The sequence below is a fragment of the Erinaceus europaeus genome, chromosome 9 (genome assembly GCF_950295315.1).
Source record: "Erinaceus europaeus chromosome 9, mEriEur2.1, whole genome shotgun sequence".
Taxonomy (NCBI): Eukaryota; Metazoa; Chordata; class Mammalia; order Eulipotyphla; family Erinaceidae; genus Erinaceus; species Erinaceus europaeus.
Window position 1 is genome coordinate 55,400,500 of NC_080170.1, and position 18,133 is coordinate 55,418,632.

At 42.4% G+C, this 18,133-nt stretch overlaps 1 protein-coding gene across 4 annotated transcripts in view; it reads left to right on the forward strand.

Moving 5' to 3' along the window:
• ILDR2 (immunoglobulin like domain containing receptor 2) overlaps window positions 1-17,698 on the forward strand; it is an 89,360-nt gene extending 71,662 nt beyond the window's left edge. For all 4 annotated transcript variants that reach the window (XM_007528778.3, XM_016190667.2, XM_016190666.2 and 1 more), the window contains 4 exons: window positions 1,448-1,561; window positions 13,635-13,845; window positions 14,922-15,420; window positions 17,544-17,698. In XM_007528778.3, coding sequence (XP_007528840.3) covers window positions 1,448-1,561; window positions 13,635-13,845; window positions 14,922-15,420; window positions 17,544-17,579 — 860 coding nt within the window. In that variant the 3' untranslated portion in view covers window positions 17,580-17,698. The remainder of the gene's footprint in view (window positions 1-1,447; window positions 1,562-13,634; window positions 13,846-14,921; window positions 15,421-17,543) is intronic.
• The last annotated feature ends 435 nt before the right edge of the window (window positions 17,699-18,133 follow it).

An 18,133-nucleotide genomic window follows, 5' to 3' on the forward strand; every position in this document is an offset into this window, starting at 1 on the left:
AATGGTCTCCAGGAGCAGTGGATTTGTGGTGCAGGCACTGAGCCCCAGCAATAACCCTGGAGGCAAAAAAAAAAATGTAGTTATTAACCAACTGTCATTCCCCTTTGGGTCACCATCTGATAAAAGGGATATCAAGTATAGTTCCAAATGTATGAATATAGGCTAGTATTTCAGGATGATTTTTTAAACAATTTTATTAGTGACTTAATAATGATTAAGAAGATGGTAAAACAACAGGGGTCCAATTCCATACAGTTCTCACTACCAAAGTTTCATGTCCTATCCTCTCCATTGGAAGCTTCCCTATTCATCTCCCTGGAAGTTTGGACCCAGGATCATTATAGGGTACAAAAGGTGGAAGGCCTGGCTTTTGTAATTGCTTCTCCTCTGGACATGTACATTGGCAGGTCAATCCACACCTTCAGCTTGCTTTTATCTTTCCCTAGTGGGGTAGGGCTCTGGAGAGGTAAGACTTGGAGACACATTGGTGACATCTTTCCAGGGAAGTCAGGATGTAATCATAGTAGTGTCTGCAACTTTGTGGCTGAAAGGCAGTAAGATATAAGGCAGGACAAATTGTTTAATAAATGGAAACTCAAAGGTAGGAATAGAGCAGATTAAATTAGGGGCTTCAGGTAGAAAGAAGCTAGGAAGTGTGTTTTAGGTGTGTTCCAAGGGGCCCATGACTTTAGTAATTTTTGCCTGAGCAGGTGGACTAAAAATAATGTCTGGGAAGATAGTCTCAATTTAGAATAGGTCTAGAAAGCTAAATTAGGTCAGAGAGTATGAGGAAAAGTATATAAATACCGTTAACTATTAACCCCATCAATCTGACCTAGGGTCCATATCTACTCATATTTTGCACAGGACCCTGTATGGCCTCTGAGTTCCTGTCAGTCTGGGCTCACAATCCATGGTCACAGCTAGGAATATTCTAGGCTGCACTCATTTCAGTATCAGTCTTCCTCAGGTATCAGAGTAAGCTGATCCAGTCTCCCTTCAGAAAGTAGGGCAGTCTCTACCACTGCTGCTCTACTATAAGGGCAAGTTCCTGGAGAGGCCCACAAGAAGGTTTATAGTGATGTTCCTGATGAAAGTGATCAGTGATGGTGGAGAGAAAGATCTATTAGAGGACTAGGTCCATCATATCTATTTGGGAATTCAAGGATTCCCTGATTAAAGCCCCAGATTATGGGGTGCTCTGGTATTGACCAAAAAGGCCACCATTAAGTGAGCCCATCTTTTTCCTTATCCAGCTCTTGTAGTCCTTTCTTTATCTGATGAAGTTAGACTTTCTCACAGTTGTTAAATCATTGAAGGCCATTTGTTATATCCAATCAGGATGATTTTTAAAAAGAACTATTGTGAGAATTATGTTTCTGATTTGACAGAAAAAATGGAAATCTTCTGATTCTTTTCACTTATTTCTTTGTCTTTTTTTCAACAGTTCGCAAAGGTTATCGGATACAAGCTGACAAAGAGAGAGACTCCATGAAGGTCTTATATTATGTTGAGAAGGAGCTGGCTCAGTTTGACCCAGCCAGAAGGATGAGAAACAGATGTGAGTATCATTTGCCTTTATACCTCTCTGCATCAGGCAGCAATTTATAGTTCAGAGGCTGTGGGCATGGGGAGGTGGCCTCCAAATGTGGGCAGCTCTAAGCTTTTGGGTCAGAACTTGCAGGTGCACTGGTGACATCCTAAAGAAATTAGTATTGAATAAGGGGGGAGGAGGGCTTTGGTTATGGAGTGGAGAACATCATGTGTCATCTTGGTTTATGTCCTGTCTCTATAGGGTAGACGGTATTGCCTGAGTCTGTAACCCTGGGCTTGGGAATGGTTTCTTAAAGCAGGTTCTTGCAACCACTCTCTCTAAAGTATGTTCAACATAATCACTTAAGCTTGGAAGTTGAGCATTGACTTTTTCCAATCTGAAAGGCCCAATACTGAATACCATCTAAAAGGAAGCCTCAGTGGAAGTTAAAAAAAAACAAAAAAAAAAACACCTGCTTGGAAAACTCAAACTAGGGATTTGGGTGGTAGCACAGTGGGTTAAGCGAATGTGGTGTGAAGCGCAAGGACCAGTGTAAGGATCCCAGTTCAAGCATCCAGCTCCCCACCTGCAGGGGAGTCTCTTCACAGGCGGTGAAGCAGGTCTGCAGGTGTCTGTCTTTCTCTTCCCCTCTGTCTTCCCCTCCTCTCTCCATTTCTGTCTCTCCTATCTAACAACTATGACATCAATAATAACTATAACAATGAAGAAGAAAAAAAAAGAAAACTCAAAACTAGTAGAATCTATATACAGCAATCCAACAGTGAGGAACAAGACAGGACTAGAATGATTTCAGGAACCCACCAAATCACCAGTGAGTGTGAATACGTGTGGCTCCTGGACAGAGAGAATACTAGGGAGAGATTAAGTGGCTGGTAACAGTTTGGCAGTTTACCAGTTGAGACACCACCTCCAGACTGTTTCACCAACAAAAAGACAACTGAAGGGAGAACAGGACTCCCCTAAGACTCACCAAATACAACTATGGGTCTACTTTGCTACAGCCCTCAGAAGCTGCAGCAGCAGGGGATAGGCCCTGTGCTGACACCAGAGAACAGGGAACTGACTAGGAAACTCAGGAGAAGATCTAAAACTTGGTGGCCTAGGGGTAGGGCTGTGAGAGTCTCTTTGCATAATGACTGTATTATCTCTGCCCCACCCTGCTTTATCTCTTGGTCAGGAGTGAGGGATTAATTTAAGAATCCTACTTATAGTTTAAAAAACCTCATGCTCCCTTAGCCTAAAGGGGATAAAAACAACAAAAGAGACTTTTAAGCCACTGTGCCTCCAACTCAGGGATTAAAATAATATTGAAACAACTGTCAATTTCCACAACTGTGAACCCTTTAATTACCTTACTTAGAAGTCAATCCAGGCAAGAGTGATCAATAATTGGAAAAGTACTGAGAGAGGTACCTCATAACATACTATATAGAATGGTTAAACCAACAAGAAGAAATATTGGAGAAATGAACCAGGACAATAGGCCAGCTAAGGGAGCCAGGCGGTGGCACAGCGGGTTAAGCAACATAGCATGAAGCCCAAGGACCAGCATCAGGATCCTGGTTCAAGCTCCCAGCTCCCCAGCTGCAGGGTGGTCACTTCACAGGTGGTGAAGCAGGTCTACAGGTGTCTGTCTTTCACTCACCCTCTCTGTCTTCTCCTCCTCTGTCCATTTCTCTCTGTCCTATCCAACAATGACAGCAATAACAATAATAATAATAACAACAATGACAGTAAAGAACAAGGGAAACAAAAGGGAAAAAATGAATAAATACATAAAGTATTTTTTAAAAGTTAAGCTAAAAGCCCCCCAAAGGGTGGACCACAAACTAATGAGGTCAGCATCCAAACACTAATTAAGTAAATATTCACAGGGGTGAGTAAAGAGTTTGAAAGAATTGTTATCAGAAATGCAGGAACAAAAATGAGACTCTGGAAAAAGACACTAATTATCTCAAGGTTATTAGGATCTGAAAGCTGAAATAGATGAACTAAGAACACAACTAGCTGAACAAGCTAGAACAGTATCAGGACAGGGTAACAAAATAGATGAACTCCAGAAAACAGTATAGGGGAGACAGAATAGAATAAATGAAGCTGAAGACAGATTTAGCAAGATCGAGGATGAATTAGAGACAAATAAAACGAAGTAAGAGATCTCAAAAAGAGATTAAGAGATGCTGAAAACAACAACAGAGTCAACAACAGAGTGGGATGACTTCAAAAGAAATAATATACACATTATTGGCCTACCAGAGGAAGAAAGAGAGGGAGGGGAAGAAAGCATTCTTCAGGACATAATAGCTGAAAACTTCTCTAGTCTAGACAACATCAAAGACATAAAGGTTCAAGAAGCCCAGAGGGTCGCAAACAGAATTAACCCAGACTTACAGACACCAAAACACATCATATTTAGAATGGAAAGGAATAAGGATAAAGAAAGGATCCTGAAGGCTGCAAGAGAAAACAATGAGTCACCTACAGAGGAAAATTACTATGATTAGCAACAGATTTCTCCACACAAACACTACGGACCAGAAGAGAAAGACAAGATATCTGTAGAGTACTCAATGAGAAAGGTTTTCAACCAGACTACTGTATCCTGCTAGACTGTCATTCAGACTAGATGGAGGCATCAAAACCTTCTCAGACAAGCAACAGTTGAAAGAATCAACTATCACGAAGCCTGCCTTGAAAGAAGTTCTGAAAGGCCTCCTATAAACAGACCACCATAAATAGGCCATATGTCAGAACAATCTAAAAGTCTATAAGAATGGCGTTAAAATATCTTCAGTGTATGATATCAATAAATATCAATGGTCTGAATTCACCTATTAAAAGGCACAGAGTAGGAAGATGGATCAGAAAATACAACCCAACAATATGCTGTCTACAGGAAACCCACCTAACACAACTAGACAAACACAGAATCAAAGTGAAAGGATGGAAAACTATCATACAAGCCAATGGCCCACAAAAAAAGGGCAGGAACAGCTATTCTCATATCTGACACAATATATTTTAAAACAATAAAATTTAAAGAGATAGGGATGGACACTACTTAATGCTCAGATAGTCAGTCAATCAGTCAGTCAATCAAGAGGACTTAACAATTATTAACATCTATGCACCCAATGAGAAGCCATCTAAATACATCAAACATCTACTGAAAGAGCTACAGCAATATATTAATAGCAACACAGTCATAGTAGGGGATTTCAACACACCACTCTCAACTTGACAGATCATCCAGGCAGAAAATCAATAGAGACATGAGGGAGCTAAGTGAGGAGATAGAAAAACTAGATCTATTGGACATTTTCAGAGGCATTTATCCTAAGAAACTGGAATACACATTTTACTCAAGTATACATGTGTCATTCTCAAGGATAGATCATATGTTAGGCTACAAAGAAAGAATCAGCAAATTCAAGAGCATTCAAATCATCCCTAGCATCTTCTCAGACCACAGTGGAATTAAACTAATACTTAACAATCAACAAAAGATTAGTAACAGTCCCAAAATGTGGAAGCTCAACAGCACACTCCTTAACAAGTACTGGGTCAAGAGAAAATAAGGGAAGAAATCAAAATGTTTCGAGAGTTCAGTGAAAATGAAGACACAAGCTATCAAAATATTTGGGACACAGCTAAGGCAGTACTGAGAGGGGAGTTCATAGCCAAACAAGCACACATTGGGAAACAAGAAAAAGCACAAATAAACAGGCTGATTGCACATCTTAAAGACCTAGAAGAAAAAGAAGAACAAAGGAACCCTAAAGCAACCAGAAGGACAGAAATCACTAAAGTTAGGGGAGAATTCAATAACATTGAAAATAAGAAAACTGGGAGTGCGGCAGTAGCACAGTGGGTTAAACGCATGTGGCGCAAAGGGAAAGAACCAGCAGAAGGATCCCAGTTCGAGCCCCCGGCTCCCCACCTGCAGGGGTGTCACTTCATGGGCAGAGAAGCAGGTCTGCAGATGTCTATATTTCTCTCCCCCTCTCTGTTTTCCCCTCCTCTCTCCATTTCTTTCTGTCCTATCTAACTATGACATCAATAACAACAACAACAATAATAGCTACAACAACAGTGAAAAACAACAAGCGCAAAAAAAGAGAAAATAAGTAAATAACTATAAAACAAAATTTAAAAAAAAAAGAAAAAGAAGAAAACCATACAAAAGATCAACAAAAGTAAATGTTGGTTCTTCAAAAGAGTGAACAAAATCTACAAACCTCTAGCCAAACTTACAAAACAGAAAAGGGAGAAGACCCAAATAAATCGTATAGTAAATGAAAGAGATGTCACAACAGACACCGCAGAAATTCAACATATCATGTGAGGCTTCTATGAACAACTATATGCCACCAAGCTAGAGAACCTGGAAGAAATGGACAATTTCCTAGACACCTACAAACTTCCAAAATTAAATAAAGAAGAACTAGATAATATGAACAGGCCCATCACAGCTAATGAAATTGAAAAAGTTATTAAAAACCTTCCCAAGAATAAAAGTCCTGGACCAGATGGTTTTACAAATGAATTCTACAAAACCTTCAAGGAAGAGTTAATACCTCTACTTTTAAAAGTCTTCCAGAAGATTGCAGACACTGGAATACTCCCTGCCAGCTTCTATGAAGCCAACATCACTCTAATACCAAAAGCAGACCAATATCTCTGATGAATATAGATGCTAAAATATTGAATAAAATTCTAGCCAACCGGATACAGCAGTATATTAAAGAGATTGTTCATCATGACCAAGTGGGGTTTATCCCAGGGATGCAAGGTTGGTTTAATATACGTAAATCAATCAATGTGATCAACCACATCAATAAAAGCAAGACCAAAAACCACATGGTCATATCAACAGATGAAGAGAAAGCCTTTGACAAAATCCAGCACCCCTTTATGACCAAAACACTACAAAAAATGGGAATAGGTGGAAAATTCCTGAAGATAGTAGAGTCTATATATAGCAAAACTACAGCCAACATCATACTCAGTGGTGAAAAACTGGAATCATTTCCCCTCAGAGCAGGTACTAGAGAGGGCTGCCCACTATCACACCATTACTATTCAACATAGTGTTGGAAGTTCTTGCCATAGCAATCAGGCAGGAACAAGGAATTACAGGGATACAGATTGGAAGAGAAGAAGTAAAACTCTCCCTATTTGCAGATGACATGATAGTATACATAGAAAAACCTAAGGAATCCAGCAAGAAGCTTTTGGAAATCATCAGGCAATACAGTAAGGTGTCAGGCTACAAATTAACATTCAAAAGTCAGTGGAATTCCTCTATGCAAACACTAAGATAGAAGAAGATGAAATCCAGAAATCAATTCCTTTTACTATAGCAACAAAAACAAAAATATCTAGGAATAAGTGAAAGACTTGTATACAGAAAATTATGAGTCACTACTCAAGGAAATTGAAAAAGGCACCAAAAAGTGGAAAGATATTCCATGTTCATGGGTTGGAAGAATTAACATCATCAAAATGAATATATTACCCAGAGCCATCTACAAATTTAATGCCATCCCCATCAAGATCCCAACCATATTTTTAGGAGAATAGAACACATGCTACAAATGTCTATCTGGAACCAGAAAAGACCTAGAATTGCCAAAACTATCTTCAAAGAAATAATAGAACTGGAGGCATCACACTCCCAAGATCTCAAATTGTCTTCAAAACTGCTTGGTACTGGAACATGAATAGACACACTGACCAGTGGAATAGAATTGAGAGCCCAGAAGTGAGCTCCCACACCTATGGACATCTAATCTTTGATAAAGGTACCCAGATTATTAAATGGGGAAAGCAGAGTCTCTTCAACAAATGGTGTTGCAAAAAAGGGTTGAAACATGCAGAAGAATGAAACTGAACCATTATATTTCACCAAATACAAAAGTAAATTCCAAGTGGATCAAGGACTTGGATGTTAGACCACAACTATCAAATACTTAGAGGAAAATATTGGCAGAACTCTTTTCTGCAGAAATTTTAAAGGCATCTTGAATGAAATTAATCCAATTACAAAGAAGACTAAGGCAAGTATAAACCTATGGGACTACATCAAATTCAAAAGCTTCCTCACAGCAAAAGAAACCACTACCCAAACCAAGAGACCCCTCACAGAATGGGAGAAGATCTTTACATGCCATACATCAGACAAGAGTTTAATAACCAACATATATAAAGAGCTTGCCAAACTCAACAACAAGTCAACAAATAACCCCATCCAAAAATGGGGAGAGGACATGGACAGAATATTCACCACAGAAGAGATCCAAAAGGCTGAGAAACACATGAAAAAATGCTCCAAGTCTTTGACTGTCAGAGAAATGCGAATTAATACAACAATGAGATACCACTTCACTCCTGAGAATGTCATATATCAGATATTGTAACAGCAGCAAATGCTGGAGAGGTTGTGGGGTCAAAGAAACCCTCCTGCACTGCTGGTGGGAATGTCAATTGGTCCAACCTCTGTGCAGAATAGTCTGGAGAACTCTCAGAAGGCTAGAAACTCTCAGAAGGCTCTAGAAATGGACCTATCCTATGATCCTGCAATTCCTCTCCTGGGCATATAGTCTAAGGAACCCAACACACTCATCCAAAAAGATCTGTTTACACATATGTTCTTAGAAGCACAATTTGTAATAGCCAAAACCTGGAAGCAACCCAGGTGTCCAACAACAGATGAGTGGCTGAGCAAGTTGTGGTCTATATACACAATGGAATACTACTCAGCTATTAAAAATGGTGACTTCACTGTTTTCAGCCCATCTTGGATGGAGCTTGAAGAAATCATGTTAAGTGAAATAAGTCAGAAACAGAAGGATGAATATGGGATGATCTCACTCTCAGGCAGAAGTTGAAAAACACGATCATAAGAGAAAACACAAGTCTAACCTGAACTGGAATTGGCGTATTGCACCAAGAGATAAAACAGGGTGGGGGAGAGATAATACAGTAGTTATGCAAAGCTCTCACCCAAAGGATCCAAAGCTCAGGGCTTAATTCAGCTTCTCTGCCAAGCAGGGTAGCACTGCTGAGCCCTCTGGGTTTCTAAACAAATCCCATTTATAGTCTGTAGGTTCTGAAGCAACTATTCACTATGTTCTCATCAGGAGAACATGGAAAGGTTCCCACCACACAATCCAACCACTAGGCCAGCAAGGTGTAGATCTTCTCCTGAGTTTCCTGGTCAGTTCTCTATTCCCCAGTGTCAGTACAGAGCCTCCCCCTGCTGCTTCAGCCTCTAAAGTCAGTAGGGGAGACTCACAGCTGCATTTGGTGAGTCTTAAGGGAGTCCTCTCCTCCCTTGAGCAGTCTTTTGGTTGGTGAAACAGACTGGAGGTCGTATCTCAATTGGTAAACTGCTGAACTGTTACCAGCCACTTAATCTCTCCCTAGGCTTCTCTCTTTCCAGGAGCCACACGTATTTGCACTCACCAGTGATTTGGTAGGTTCCTGAAGTCATTCTAGTCCTGCCTTGTTGCAGTCCCATATGATCTTCTTTGGTATTCCTAGGTGACCTGGGAGAGGAGAAGAGAAAAACACAGCTGCTGCTTGGATCAAAGATTTAGAAGTTAGATTAGAAACTATCACATACTTAGAAGAAAACATAAGTGTAACTCTCTTCCATATAAGTTTCTACAATATCTTCACTGATTGGAATCCAATTGCAAGGAAAAAAAAAGCAAAAATAGATGAGTAGGATTATATCAAACTGAAAAGCTTCTGAGGGAAAAGGGAATCAACACCACAACAAAGAAACACACACCCCCAGAGTGGGAGAAAATCTTTATATGTCATATATCAGACAGAGAGGACTGATCACCAAAATATACAATGAGCACACCCAACTCAACAAGAAAGAGACCAGCAACCCCACTGAAAAATATGGGGAAGATATGGGCAGAATCTTCTCCAGGGAAGAAATCCAGCAGGCCAACAGATATATGAAAAAATGCTCTGGGAGTCAGGTGGTGGCACAGCAGGTTAAGCGCACATGGTACAAAGCGCAAGGACCGGCAGAAGGATCCCAGTTCAACCCCCCCGGCTCCCCACCTGTAGGGGAGTCGCTTCACAGGCGGTGAAGCAGGTCTGCAGGTGTCTGTCTTTCTCTCCCCCTTTTTGTCTTCCCCTCCTCTCTCCATTTCTCTCTGTCTTATCCAACAGCAATGACATCAGTAACCACAACAATGTTAAACAACAAGGGCAACAAAAAGGAAAAATTAATTAATTAATTAATTAATTAAAATGCTCAATGTGACTGAGGATCAGGAAATGCAAATAAAAACAACAATGAGATACCACTTTACACATGTGAGAATGTCATGCATTAGAAAAGTCAGAAACACCAACTATTGAGAAGCTGTGGGGGGAGAGGGTTCTCCTACATTGCTGCTAGGAATGTAAGTTAGTTCAATCCCTATGGAAAATAGTCTGGAGATTTATCAGAACTCTAGAAATGGACCTACCTTATGACCTAGCAATCCCTCTCCTAGAGATTTATCCAGAGAAAACAAAAACACCTATCACAAAGACCTCTGTTCATAGTAGCACAGTTTTTAATAGCCCAAACTTGAAGCAACCCAGATGTCCAATGAAAGATGAATGGCTAAGGCAGTTATGGTACATATACACAATAGGATACTATGCAGCTATTAAAAATGATGAGGTTGGGGCTGGGCGGTAGTACAGCGAGTTAAGTGCACATGGCACAAAGTGCAAGGACCAGTGTAAGGATCCCGGTTTGAGCCCCAGCTTCCCACCTGCAAGGGGGGTCACTTTGCAGGTGGTGAAGCAGGTCTGCAGGTGTCTGTCTGTCTCTCCCCCTCTCTGTCTTCCCTCCTCTCATGATTTCTCTCTGTCCTATCCAACAGCAACAGTGGGTATAACAACAGTAACAACCACAAAAAGGGTGACAACAAGGGCAACAAAATGGGAAAAATAGCCTCCAGGAGCAGTGGATTTATAGTGCTGACAGGAGCTCCAGTGATAACCCTGGAGGCAAAAAAAAAAAAAAAGATGAGGTCATCTCCTTTACAGTATTGTGGTCAGAACTAAAAGGCATCATGCTGAGTGAGACAAGTCAAAAAAGAGAATGAATGATACCAAATCTCACTTAAGGTGGAACTTAAGAACAATGAACAGTAAGAGAAACATAAGGTGAAACTTAGACTAGGTATTGTGTATTGCAGCAAAACAAAAGACTCTGGGCTTTGAAGGAGGAAAAGGAATAGGATGAGGGACATTGGGAACCTGTTGTGTTTCCTAGACACCAATCAATGTTATGCCTGTGTTTTGAAGACTGTATTATAAACTATTAACCCGTATATGTATATGTATATGTATATGTATATGTATATGTATATGTATATGTATATGTATATGTATATGTATATGTATATGTATATGTATATGTATATGTATATGTATATGTATATGTATATGTATATGTATATGTATATGTATATGTATATGTATGTCTGCTAAATGACTCTCCAAGAAGAGACCTGTATTCCACTTAACAACAGAGACTGTGGAGGAAGCAAAGAGAGGCTGTCTTTCTTTTTTTTTTTTTAATTTATTTATTGGACAGAGACAGCCAGAAATTGAGAGGAGGAGGGGAGATAGGGAGAGAGAGAAAGAGAGAGAGAGAGACCTGCAGACCTGCTTCACCACTCGTGAAGCTTTCCCCCTGCAGGTGGGGACCAGGGGTTTGAACCCAGTCCTTGTGCACTGTAGTGTGTGTGCTTAACCAGGTGTGTCACCATCTGGCCCTTCGGCTGCCTTTCTTTCTTTTTTTTTTTTTTTTTAATATTTATTCCTTTTTGTTGCCCTCGTTGTTTCATTGTTGTCGTTGTTGTTGGGATAGAACAGAGAGAAATGGAGAGAGGAAGGGAAGACAGACATGGGGAGAGAAAGACAGACACCTGCAGACCTGCTTCACTGCCTGTGAAACGACTCCCCTGCAAGTGGGGAGCTGGGGACCAGAATCCTTACACCAGTCCTTTCGAGGCTGCCTTTCTTGTGTAAAATACTTTTAAATTCCTGAATCTGTAGATGATGGTGAGACCCCAATAGGTTCCTAACTTACCTCTAGCCCTTGGATACAGATACTAATAAAATAATCTTCTTAGAGTAGATTCCAAATTCTCATCAGTCCTATGACAGGGAAGGTCTGATGTGAAACAGCTGATTGTCAAAGTGTGTTGCCAAACCTGGGAGTGAGGTCCTACACCTTTTTCTATGAACCCCTTCCCTAGCCTTGGAACCAATGAGAGGCTTGATGGAAGTGTTGGGGAAACAGTCTCAGACTAGAGGAGCTTTATGCAGATTAAGGACAACACATTCCTCCAGGTTTGCAGTTCTAAATCTATCCTGTCTGAGTTGCATCCATGGCTGCACCCTCCCACCATAACCTATAAAAAGACTAACTCCAGATTGGAATGTCAGGAATGCAGATGTCACTGCTCTTGACAAACTAGTTGTAACCATGTTGTCATGGATGCCGGGAAGGGCCAGATGGAGATAGTGAGCAAGGAGCCATGGAGGGAATCTGAATCTCACAGCTCAGAGAGGAAGTGAAAACCCGAGGTTAAAGTAAAAGGATGAAGCTGGTTCAAGTGTGACTCCTTTCTGTCTAACTAGAGAACTCTAGTGTCTCCAGCTGTTAAACCATAATGTAATGGCAATGTTTGTGCTCAACTGTGCACACCACCACTGACCCCCATAAAGTCATGGAATTTTAGAAGCCCATGGAATTTTGAGAGAGCCTGAGTGTCTGTTTGCAGCACACAGATGCTTCCCCCTTCTTTTTCTGTCTGTCTCTCTCTCTCTGAATGAAAAAGTTCCTGGGAGTGGTGCCAGACACTCAGGCCCCCCACCAAAAAAAGAAAAAAATTAAAAAAGGTAAAAACTAGTCCATTCTCCTGAGGAGGAAAAAGAATGTTTAAAGGTTAAGATTATTACTCAGTGGGGAGTCACGTGTTCAGCAGGTTAAGCACACATGGTGCAAAGCGCAAGGACCGGCATAAGGATCCTGGTTCCAGCCCCTGGCTCCCCACCTGCAGGGGAGTCACTTCACAGGCAGTGAAGCAGGTCTGCAGGTGTCTGTCTTTCTCTCCCCCTCTCTGTCTTCCCCTTCTCTCTCAATTTCTCTCTGTCCTATCCAACATTGACATCAATAACAACAATAATAACTATAACAATAAAACAAGGGCAACAAAAGGGAATAAATATAAAAAAATTTTTAAAAAAAGATTATTACTCAAAAGCATCTGGGCCCATAACCAAAACAGATGTCATTTATAGAAAGCTTAGGACCAGGAGGATATGCTTAAGTGGTGAAGAGAGACCCCCTCCCCTTAGTATTTGAAAATTAGCAGGGGTCAGGTGGTGGCACACCTGGTTAAGCACACACACTACAGTGCACAAGGACCCGGGTTCAAGCCCCTGGTCCCCACCTGCAGGGGGGAAAGCTTCACGAGTAGTGAAGCAGGGCTGCAGGTGTCTCTCTGTCTCTCTCCATCTCTATCTTCCCTTCCCCTCAATTTCTCTCTGTCTCTATCCAATAATAAATAAATAAAGTTGTTTTTTTTTTAAAAAAAAAAAGAAAACTAGCGAAACTTTCTACTCCTCAGAGGATTTTTGGAAGTAGAGTGGAGAAGCAGAGGGGAACAGAGACACACCCACCACATTCCCACAGCCCATGTTGGATTACCTCTTGCTCAATAGCCAGCTTGTAACTGTTGGTTTTTGTAATATTTTGAAGTCCTAACCAAAAAAAAAAAAATAGAAAACAGACAGATTCAGTTACATTACAAATAGACTCTCACTCAATTTATTTCCTAAGTAAAATAAAAATCAATCCATCTCTAAGTTCTATGAATAGTTTTTTTTTTCCCCTTCCAGATTGTGGTTTTCGTCCTTGTTCACAAGTGCTTTTGCAAACAGCTATTATGCCACCTTAGGAAATGAGAACACTATGACCTGCTATTGACATTTTGAGGTCCCACCAGGATGAAAACTGTCCTGCCTGTTTCTCTTCCTACAGATAACAACACTATCTCAGAACTCAGCTCCCTGCATGATGAGGACAATAATTTCCGCCACTCCTACCATCAGATGCGAAGCAAACAGTTCTCTCATGACTTGGAGAGCAATCCTGAGTATTGGCAAGGAGTCATAGGAGGTAGCAGTGGGACAAACCGGGGGGCCTCAGCCAGAGAATATAGCAAAGAGGAGCAGGACAGCTTTAGGCACAGGTGAGAACAGTTGCAATGGCTACCTCTGGTGCCTGGCATGAGGGTCTGTGCTGGGAGGTGATTTGAGGCTATTATCGTTGATGGCGACAGAGGGCTTCTGAACTCCCCTCCCACATTTGTTGTGCTGGGGAACACTGGGGTGCCATGTGTAAAACCATTCAGGACCCTAATTAACCCTGTTAACAGGGTCCTGAGAATAAGAAGGAAGGTGCTATGCCCCTTTTCATTCATTTTATCCTGTAAATTCCAAAAATCCTCACCCATTCTCTCCATCATTTCTGATCATTTGTTATGTGAAAAGAAAAATGCTGCACACAGATGTACTGCACCAAAATAAAATACTCTGGGGTGGGTGGGGAGGAGAGTACAGGTCCTGGAAAAGGATGGCAGAGGACCTAGTAGGGGTTGTATTGTTATGTTATGTGGAAAACTGAGAAATGTTATGCATATGCAAACTATTTTATTTACTGTCGAATGTAAAACATTAACCCCCCAATAAAGAAAAAAATGAGGAAGAATTGAAAGATTTAACAACATCGTCAAACAACCAAAAAAAAAAATCCTACACACTTACTGTTCCATCTAATTCTCATAACTCCAAGAGGCAGTCATTATTAATGTCTCCATTGGAAGTTGGGGATAAGGAGATATACAAATGCTAAAGGACTTGGCCTGGGGTCACACCCTAAGAAATGTGGGAGACAATATCTGCACCCAACTGTGTGTGGCTTTCTCTACAGGACCACATCTCCCCCATGGCCTGTCCTTTTTCTTGAAGTACGGATGACAGTGCCTTTATTTCAAGTGTACCTAGTGCAGGCTTCCCTCTGACCTGTAGACCTTAGCTCCAGAAAAGACCCGTGTGTCACCATACTTTACAGGGACTGTATGGATTGATTGTCAGTCATATCACTCCATGATGGCTCTGAGGGTGCTGTGGTGAGACTGGCTATTTCCAGATCCGATGAGCACCATCAGTCCACCATCAGCCCACCCGGACCTTTCCATTCAGTTCTGAGCCAAAGCTCCCTGAACTTGGCTGACTGTGATGTCCCTTCGTGTCCCCTCGCTTGCAGCCAACCACGCTCCAAGTCCGAGATGCTATCGCGCAAGAGCTTCGCACCCGGGGTGCCAGCCGTGTCCATGGACGAGCTGGCCGAGCCCTACGAGTCCTTTGGGCCTCTGCCACTCCGCGCAGACGGCCTGGAGACGCATGGGGCCCGCTTCGCAGAAGATCCGTGGAGCCGCGGGCGGGCAGCGGGGGACTCCTGGGCGCGCAGCCCCGCGCCACTGCCGCGCCTGCTGAGCCGAACGCCAGGCCCTGCGCCCAGGATTGAGAGGCGGCCCGAAGCCACCAGCCGCGCAGGCAGCCTAGAGACACCTGCCAGGCGCAATGCGCGCCTCGCCTCCTACTGCGCCTGGGCACCCGCGTCCTTCCCAGCCGGCGATGAGGATGAGGATGTGACAGACGACACACTGCCGCCCTATAGCGAGGAGCTAGATCTCGGTCAGGCCTGCCACCGCGAGCCTCACCGCTGCAGCTCTGAGAAACGCAGGAAACGGGAGCCCAAGAAGGTGGGCCACCAGGCACAGGGAGATGTACAGATGTCCACAACGCTGGTCTAGGGCAAAGTGTGGAGCCGGGCAAGGCAGAGGGCTCCCCAGCACAGTCTAGGCAGGAAGTTTGGGTGCAGGGCCATGACCCCACCTTTGTCTCCAGGACAGAGAACTTAAAACCACACCCTACCCCCAAGCTGGAAAAGTACAGTAGAATGGACAGGTGTCTAAAATCAACAGCAAAGCCCACTCAACAGTCTCATAAGGTCTTGGAAATAATAACTTAGAAGGAAGTTGACAGACGGTCCTCTAGTACCTTCTGGTTCAACATGGGCCAGCATAGTGTTTTCTTACAAACTACTTTATTTGAGATCTTGCTGGAAATCATTCCAGCATCAAGGTCTGATTTTAAGAAGGATTTGGCCTCAGAGATTCTAGGCACTGTCCCCACACCAGACTTTTAGGTGAACTTGGAGAACATGTGCAAATATTTCAGAATAGAGGTCTGTACAGTCTTCCTCACAGGGCAATTTGCAACTTGTATCAAGTTACCCAAAGAGGTTACTTACAGAGACCCACCACTGTTGTTTACGAAGAACAGCACACTACATTTTCCTCTGTCCTTTCTGCCTGCCCTGTATCTAGGGAAGAATTTTTTTTTTTTTTTTTTGCTTCCAAGGTTATTGCTGGGACTTGGTGCCTGTACTATGAATCTACTGTTCCTGGAGGCCATTTTTCCCATTTTGTTGCCCTTGTTGTTACCCTTGTTGTTATCGTTATTATTATGGTTGTCAATGCTGTTGTTATTGTTGGATCAGACAGAGAGAAATCAAGAGAGTTGGGGAGACAGAGGGGGCAAGACAGACACCTGCAGACCTGCTTCACTGCTTGTGAAGCGACCCCCCCTGCAGGTGGGGAGCCAGAGGACTCGAACCAGGATCCTTACACCGATCCTTGTGCTTTGCGCCATGTGTGCTTAACCCGCTGCGCTAGCACCTGACCCCCTAGAAGAAATATTTTTAATCCCTGCTCAGATAATGGTCTCTTTTGTAAATGATCTTGTTTAGACATTAGTGTCTTCATTCAAAATACCAAGAGCAGTTCCCTCAATCCCTCAGTCCCCAGATAAGAGCTTCAGAGAAGCATTAGAGACAGATATCCACCATGGGTTGGCAAAATACCATGCCCCAGACCCAGTGCCTCTGCTCTCTCAGTTACCTAGTCTCTCCTGCAATTTTTTCATGAATTCAAACTGGACATTTTAGTTGGTGTGTTTTGTTGGGAGAAGACATGAATAGGAAAAGGTGATATTGACATTACTATGAATACATTCATCAAAATAATAGTTTGTTTTATTTATCTCATTTGAGATAGAAAATTTCAAATGAGGGGGCCGGGTAGTGGCACACTGGGTTTAGCCCACATAGTACAAAGCACAAGGACCCTCACAAAGATCTGAGTTCAAGCTGCCAGCTCCCCACTTACAGGGGGTCGGTTCACAAGCAGGTTAAACAGGTCTACAGGTGGCTATCTTTCTCTCCCCCTCTTTGTCTTCTCCTCATCTCTCAATTTCTCTCTGTCCTACTCAATTTTTTTAATGGAGAAAAGTGACCACCACAAGCAGTAGATTCATAGGACTGGCACCGAGCCCCAGAGATAACCCTGGAGGCAAAAAAAAAAAAAAAAAAGTTGAATGAGAGGGAAAGAGAAGCCAAAATGCCACTCCAACACATGCAGCTCTAGGAATTGAAACAGTAGCTTCAGGCATACAAATTCTGTGCTCTACTGGTTGAGTTATTTCCCTTGGCTACTTTTGTTTTTTAGATAGGAGTAAGCTGATGGGAGGAACTTCCAAGTAAGGTCAGGATGTGTGCACGTTAGCCATACCTGCTATGGAATTGTCTGGGGCTAGCTCAAAGTGTGGGAGAAGTTACTCTGTGCCATGGAACTTAGTACTATCAGATTGGTTTCAGTACCAATTGAGGCTTCAGAACAATGGTTATAAGCCTAATGAAATATCCCAAAATTCATGTGTATCAGGCTCCAGAGAGGTTGTAGGCTCCTCTCAGGGAGCCATTTGTTGTGTGTTGCTCTTTTAACCACTGTGTGATTAATACCAGGTTCCTTATGTTCTTCTCCAGAATGACTTTCCAACCAGGATGTCCCTTGTGGTCTGATGATTTCAAGATCTCTCTGGATGACTAGTGATGAGAGCCAACTATGGAGATAAGATATAAACCCAAGAGCCAAGCGGCCCAGGATCTTCTCTGGCCACCACCTAGGCAGATTTGCAGATTTTTGTGAGAGTGAGAGTGAGAGGTACCTCTCACTTCAGAGGTACCTCTGAAGGAGGCTGATCCCAAACCTCAGAGCCCCATCAAACTAGTTTAAGAAACTTATATAAAGGAAACTGCTACATGTGAGAATATTCTTAGACTTATAGAGTTCATCCTGTCCCATCTACATCCTTAGCAAAACCAGATTCTGATTTTTCCAATGCAGAGAGACCTCTAGATAGCTTATTTCCAGAAATTGCCTGTGCTTGCAGTTTTCTTTTTCTGCTTTTTTTTTTTTTTTTTTTGGCAGGAGGTGGAATGAAGCCTGGCCCACTTTTTCATTCAGATAGACAGAAGAAGAAAGACACCACAGCATTGGAGTGTCCCCCAGTGTCATGGCACCTCCCATGTAGTGTCGGAGCTTAACCTGGGTTGCATGCATGGCAAGGCATGCA